Source organism: Carlito syrichta, unplaced genomic scaffold (genome assembly GCF_000164805.1).
Source record: "Carlito syrichta isolate Samal-C Ts95f unplaced genomic scaffold, Tarsius_syrichta-2.0.1 Scaffold303013, whole genome shotgun sequence".
In the NCBI taxonomy this organism is placed as follows: domain Eukaryota; kingdom Metazoa; phylum Chordata; class Mammalia; order Primates; family Tarsiidae; genus Carlito; species Carlito syrichta.
The window spans coordinates 197,633-203,921 of record NW_007247109.1 but is presented as its reverse complement, the minus strand read 5'-3'; the positions used below and the strand labels follow the sequence as shown (position 1 = coordinate 203,921).

Sequence of the window (6,289 nt, the reverse complement as noted above, 5' to 3'; positions counted from 1 at the left end):
GACACTTTGTTGCTCAGATAGAAGGCCCTAGGCCCCGGCTCCGTGTCCAGAGCCGGCGGCGTTCCCGAGTTGGCCGCTGGCACACGGTGAGGACCCAGAGGAGGGAATGGGGGTGGGGGTGAGGGCCCAGGTGGGATGGAGACCCAGAAGAGGGAATGGGGTGAGGCGCAGGGAGCGGGGGCAGGAGGGGTAGGGTAAGGACCTGGGAGAGGGAACAGGGTGAGAAGCTGTGAGGGGGAATGAGGGTGGTTGGGGGTGAAGACCAGGGAGAGGAAATGCGGGGAAGGGGGTGAGGACCCAGGAGACAGAACAGGCAGTATCCTGGGAACTCCCCTTGACCACCCCCCCAGGTGTCCGTGCACTGGGAGAAGAATCGGATTCAGCTGGTAACAGATGGGACCCGGGCCTGGAGACAGGAGCAGCCCTGGCAGCAGCCCCAGAGGGAGAAACACCCCCAGCCCTACACCCTCTTTGTGGGGGGCCTCCCGGCTGGCAACCACAGCTCTATTCTGCCCATGAGACCCACTATGCCACACCCCCTGCCCAGCCTGGCCGTCAGCCACCATCCTCAGCAGCCCCTACCGGTGACTGTCGGCTTCAACGGCTGTGTGACAAGACTAATGCTGGGCAGGAGGCCTCTGGGGACCCCCACACGGATGGTGGGGGTCACCGCCTGCGTCCCAGGCCCCCTGGAGGAGGGCCTCTTCTTCCCAGGCAGTGGGGGAGTCGTCACTCTAGGTCTGTGGGTGCTGCCTCTAGGGGTGGGCCACGGCAGGGGAAGGAGGCCATACTAGTTGGGGGGCTCTGGGAAATTCTGGGGAGGCCGGGCCTTCCTCCATCATGGACCCTCCCCACAGACTCCCCAGTGGCCACACTGCCCAACGTGAGGCTGGACCTAGAAGTGCGGCCCCTGGCAGTGTCTGGCCTGATCTTCCACCTGGGCAGGATCCAGGGCTCCCCCTACCTGCAGTTGCAAGTGACCGGAAAGCAGGTAAACCTGACGGGGGCTGCAGCACCAGAGCGGGACTCACCTCCCCACTCTGGTGGCCTTGGGTGGCTGGGCCTGACCCTCCCTGCCTTCTGCCAGGTCCTGCTCCGGGCAGATGACGGGACAGGGGAGTTCTCCACGTTGGTGACACGCCCCACAGCGCTGTGTGATGGCCAGTGGCACCGACTGGCAGGTGAGGAACACCTCCCATGGCCAGGGACAACCCCATCCCAGCCTTCTGCAGAGGGACTCGGGTGGGCTGGGGCCAGGTGGGGGCCAGAGTGGGGACTGGGCTAGGGCTGGGGCCAGGGGCAGACTGGCTGGCCACAGGCATCTGCCCTGCAGTGACCAAAGGTGGGAATGTGCTCCGGCTGGAGGTGGATGCACAGAGCAACCATACTGTGGGCCCCCCGCTGGCCATCTTGGCCCATGCAGTGGCTCCTCTGCACCTCGGAGGTCTTCCTGGTGAGTGTGGGAGCTGCCCTTTGGGCCAGGTGCCAGAAGGGCCTGTTCCCTTGAGGGCAGGCTGGGTGGGGAGGGCCTGTGGGACCCCTGCTGCTGCTCCAGCTGGCCCTTCTGTCTCCCCTGTACCCCCAGAACCCATGGCCCTGCAGCCTGCACCTCCCGCCTACAGTGGCTGCATGAGGAAACTGGTGGTGAACCAATCCCCTGTTGCTGTGACGCCCTCTGCTCGTGTCCAGGGAGCAGTAGGGGCTAGTGGCTGTCCGGCCACATAGGGTGCCCCCCAACCCTGGCAAAGGCTGGACCCGCTCCCAGGGCTGTCCTGACACCATGGAGCCCTGGCCCATGTTCGGCGTCTCATGGCTCTCCGCATGTTCACAGATCTCTGTACTCATCTGGATTTGGGGTTCTATGGTGGCTGAGCTTGTTTCTAGAAATGGTTTAAGTTATATCTTTTCAGTGAAAGAGTAAACTACTGTAAAAATGGGGTTTTTATGTTTCCTACCTTTCACCAACTTGTAATAGTATGAGATCTGTCAACCAGGGGTCCTTCTTAAAACAAATTAAAACGTAACTTCTGCTTAACTCAGTGTCAAGTATGAAAGGAGTCCTGAGACAGACCTGGGACCAGCTGGACATGGGGCCACCCTTGAGGGCAGTGAGGGTGACCAGGTCCTTGGAGGCATGACACTCTGGGCCCTGAGGCAGTCAGTCAGCTCCACCTACCTCATGCTGGGCACAGAGAATAGCAGAGGTGGCAGGTAAAGAAAAGCCTTTATTAGTGTAAGATGGACAGAGGTACAGGTAAGCCACAACACAAATGCCACCACCATGGTCAGGACTAGCACGCCAGGCCAGGGAACAGCAGGGCACTCAGTCCAGGCTCATGTCCTCTTCCTCATCCTTCTTGTCCTTGGCCTCCCCCTCCTTCTGCTCGGACGTGGCGCTGTTCTGCATGGCTTTGGCAAATGCTTCCACATCTAGAGGCGTGAGAGACACAGGGCAACTTGTCTCAGCTGCAGTCAGGACTGCTGGTCAGAGTGGCTGGGATGTCGGCCCATGCTCTACAGACCCAGGGAATAGACAAGGCAACCCGGAGGCAGGAGTAGCACTTACCGCCCTTGTTGGCGGCCTCCACAGCCTCTGCAGGGAGGCCAAACTGGCACATGAGGGGCCCCAGCTGCCCCGAGGCCAGGGCCGCGCTGAACATGCCCAGGGCCTGCAAGGAAGAACCACATGGGGCTGAGCTCATGGGGGCTACCTCCAACTCTGTGGGCCGCGAGAGGTGATGGGCCTCCCAATCCCCAAGCAGCGGAGGCCACCTTGGGCCTGTCTACCTGCTGGAACTGGGGCGAGGTCAGTGTGTTCTGGATCTCATCTGCAGTCTGCGGCAGCGACTCCCCGGAGGGCAGGTAGGGCAGCAGGCGCTCCTGGACGTCAGCATTGGCGAGGATGGGTGCCATGATCTCGGGCGTCAGCACACTGGCCAGGTCCACTAGGCACAAACAGAGGGCGCCAGCAGCTTGAGGAGGCCCAGTGCCCATGTGGAGGATGACACTCCAGCCCTGGGAGCCACTGGGTGTGGCTGACGAGGGACAGGTGGGGGCTCAAGGCTGCGGTGCCCAGTGGGGTAGGAGCCTGGTGCCCACACAGGGTAGGAACCTGGTCTCAGCAAGCTGGTGAGCAGGTGTAGGCAGCTTTGCCACAAGCCCGCTAGCACATCCTTACCCTGCTGGCCACTGCCTGGCCCAGCCGGCACGTTCATGGTGGCGAGGATGCTCTGCAGGTCACTCAGTTGGATGGGCTGGGTAGGACTGGTGGCTGTGCTGGCTCCATTACCAGAGCTGGGCGCGGGGCTTGGGCTGGTTGCCGACACAGCTGCTGGAGCAGAAGGGGCAGGGGTGGCACGGGCAGAAGAGGTGGTAGAGGACGGGGTGACTGCTGCCGACTGGCTCCGGGAGCTGGGGAGAGCAAGCAGCTGGAGCGGCCATGCCCACACAGGGCTCACCCCACAGGTCTGGGATGCTACCTGGGGAGCCCCGTGAGGGAGGGCCTGTGCGGGGAGGGTGCACTCACCTAGAGGACGAGCTGCTCCCTGGAGGCCCACCACTCCCCAGCAAACTAGCCAGGCCTGGCCCAGTCAGGGCCCCCAGCCCACCTACAAGGGGCAAGGAAGCACATGCTCAGGATGACCCCAGCCCCAGCCCAGCCTGTCTAGAAGAGCCAGGCCTCTTTCCAGGGTCAGAGGAGTGGGAACTCCCAAGCGACAGGTGGAGGAGGTGAGTGGCCTAGGGCCAGCTCAGGGCCTGTGTTCTGGGGGCTTCTCTGTGAAGCCAGGTATGCCCTGCCCGTCACATAGAAACACGCTTGGGCTAACAGTAAACCCGGTCCAGATGCTAGCTGGAGCAGCAGGTGTATCTCCAAAGGGTCAGGCACACCCACCACTCCCCAGCACGGGAAGACAGCCCATGAAGGGGGCCTGGGCAGGAACCCCGCCCTCACCATACTCAGCCGGGTCCTCACAGGGACCCAAAGACCTCACCCACCCAGGCCCCTACTACAGGCCATCAGAGACCTTTGCACCAGGCAGTGCAGGGAACACACTTGGATGCCAGCAGAAGCTTGGAGGGAAACGGATAGGACCCTAGGGCATTCCTACAGAAGCTGTCAGCCTATTTGAGGGCCCCGAGCCAGGAAGCAAGTTACCCAGTCCTCCGAGGCCGGCAGGCCCGATGAGCTGCATCAGCTGGCTGTGACTCATGTTGCCCAGCAGGCTCTGTAGGCCACCCTCGCCTGGAAAACACCTGGCTCAGCCGCGGGATCCACTGCCTGGGCCCAGACCCGCACCCACCACAGTGCCACTGGGATGGCACCTGTCTGCTGGGGCCCGGCTGAGTCCTGTGGCAGTCCCTGAACTAACTGTCCAGCAAGCATCAGTCACGTGGGACAGTGGGTGGAGCTCAGACCCCTCTGGTCCCAGGAAGCTGGGCAGGGGGATGGAGCTGGGAGCTGAAAACAGGGCCTCTACCTGACAATCTTCCGTTTCAAAACACCTGGCCGTGCCATTACAGGACCAGGTCTCCCACAGTAGACACGCCCTCAGGAACACAGGGCAGGACCATTACCGCCTAGCGCAGACAGCTCGTGGCCCCCACTCCCACTTGCGCCCAGTGCCCCGGGCATTGGGGGGTTGTTCAGATACTCGTTGACCTTCCGGCAGTGCTCCTCATCCTGATCAGTCTTGGGCTCCTGTGGGGAGGACATGATGGCTGGGCAGGGGGCACTGGGAGCTGTCTGGTGGCTTACAAGGCCTGGCCACAGCCAGCCTCTGATGGCTTAGAGCTGAGAGACCTCAGAGGTGGAGGCCCTGGGCCCAGCCACATGCACTGAGATGGGACCCAAGCCAGGCAGGTGACAAGGACCACAGCGGCACCTCCTGAACAGGGCCCACATCCAGCTGTCCCATCTGCCACAACTGTGGGTATAGGTGATGCCGGCTTCACAGAGAAGAGACTAAAACCCTGATCGATGGGTGGGGCTGTCCACATATCAGTCTCCTGCCTGCAACCAGTGGAGTCAATGCCCCTTCCACCACACCAGGACACCTCCTGGCAAAACCATGGAGGCTTTGCGCCGGGTTGGCAACCTCGGCCCGCGTGTTACAAATACAGCGTAATCAATCAAACTTGGCCTCGCCTGCTGATTGCCATGCTGTCCTTGGCTGCTCAGGCACAGGGGAGCAGATGCCACAGACACCTGCCCGGCCCTTCACAGGGCCGCTGCTTGCCTACACCCTTCCACACACAGCTACCTCAAGCTTCTATGTCACACTTGCAGGAAGTAACCTGTGCAGTGGGTGGTCTGCACACCCCTGCCTGAACATCAGCAAGTGGAAAGAACCCAACAGGTGACAGAGGAGCGGCAGCCCCTGGGCCCGGGGACACCACAGCTGTGGGTGGGAGGCACCCAGGTGCCAACACCCTTGGCCTCCCAGAACACACTGCAAGGGGTAGGGCAGAGCTCGGGAGAGCATGGGATGCTCTGTGAGAGAAGCAGGAGACCCAGCAGGCACCAGCCTCGGCTCTGGGGCTTCAGGGACCCGTACAAGGGGCAGGGAGGGTGCTGGGAGCCCCAGTCAGCTCTCTCCTGCCAGGCACCACACAGGAGCCATCACTGGTAGGAAAGCCAGTGCTATCATACAGACAGTAACAGCCTTGCCTCAGTGACCACAGCTAGAGCAGGCGAGATGCACGCAAACCCTCCTGCGCACCTGCATCCAGAAGAAGAGCCGCTTGGACCCTGCCTTGAACTTGAGCACGTAGACCCTCCCGCTGGGGCACTGAGGCACCCGCTTGAACTCACAGTCATCAGGGAAGATGATCAAGTCCTGGAAGCCATGGGAAGAGCCATCAGCCTCATAAACACACGTGTGGCCCAGTACCTCATCTCAGGAAAACTTGGTGAGCCTGGGCCTAACAAGGTGGGTGCAGAGCGGACGAACGGGAGCAAGTCACCACGCCCCCCGCTAGCTCCACAGGGCAGAAAAGCCTGGGTCGGGCACCCACAAACGGCAGACACCAGGGGAGGCAGGGAAGGGCTCCGGTGGAGAGCCGGGAGGTGGACTTTGGGGTCTAGAGAGGTTACTGTAACAGAAACGATTTGGAAACAACTTTCCGAAATGAATTAGGAAGTCAGCTCTGACCTGCAGCCAAATGTAACAAAGAATCATCTCAGGAAGGAACAAAGGACACTGACAGAAACGGGACCTGTCGAGTGGCTCCAAGCCCGCACAGTGCGGGGAGGCGCAGAGGCGGCTGAGGACAACCAGAGTGCCGCGAG

The 6,289-nt window shown here is 61.7% G+C and overlaps 2 protein-coding genes across 2 annotated transcripts in view; one reads left to right on the top strand and one right to left on the bottom strand.

Moving 5' to 3' along the window:
• LAMA5 (laminin subunit alpha 5) overlaps positions 1 to 2,035 on the top strand; it is a 51,014-nt gene extending 48,979 nt beyond the window's left edge. Inside the window, exons 70-75 of the mRNA XM_021712012.1 lie at positions 9 to 86; positions 351 to 738; positions 858 to 991; positions 1,088 to 1,181; positions 1,334 to 1,453; positions 1,586 to 2,035. Coding sequence (XP_021567687.1) covers positions 9 to 86; positions 351 to 738; positions 858 to 991; positions 1,088 to 1,181; positions 1,334 to 1,453; positions 1,586 to 1,725 — 954 coding nt within the window. The 3' untranslated portion in view covers positions 1,726 to 2,035. The remainder of the gene's footprint in view (positions 1 to 8; positions 87 to 350; positions 739 to 857; positions 992 to 1,087; positions 1,182 to 1,333; positions 1,454 to 1,585) is intronic.
• A 170-nt stretch (positions 2,036 to 2,205) lies between these two features.
• Positions 2,206 to 6,289, bottom strand: part of ADRM1 (adhesion regulating molecule 1) — a 12,796-nt gene continuing 8,712 nt past the window's right edge. Inside the window, exons 2-9 of the mRNA XM_021712017.1 lie at positions 5,721 to 5,837; positions 4,576 to 4,699; positions 4,157 to 4,243; positions 3,527 to 3,608; positions 3,179 to 3,411; positions 2,788 to 2,945; positions 2,567 to 2,669; positions 2,206 to 2,430 (exon numbers count right to left, since the gene is read on the bottom strand). Of these exons, the coding sequence (XP_021567692.1) occupies positions 2,324 to 2,430; positions 2,567 to 2,669; positions 2,788 to 2,945; positions 3,179 to 3,411; positions 3,527 to 3,608; positions 4,157 to 4,243; positions 4,576 to 4,699; positions 5,721 to 5,837 (1,011 nt within the window). The 3' untranslated portion in view covers positions 2,206 to 2,323. The remainder of the gene's footprint in view (positions 2,431 to 2,566; positions 2,670 to 2,787; positions 2,946 to 3,178; positions 3,412 to 3,526; positions 3,609 to 4,156; positions 4,244 to 4,575; positions 4,700 to 5,720; positions 5,838 to 6,289) is intronic.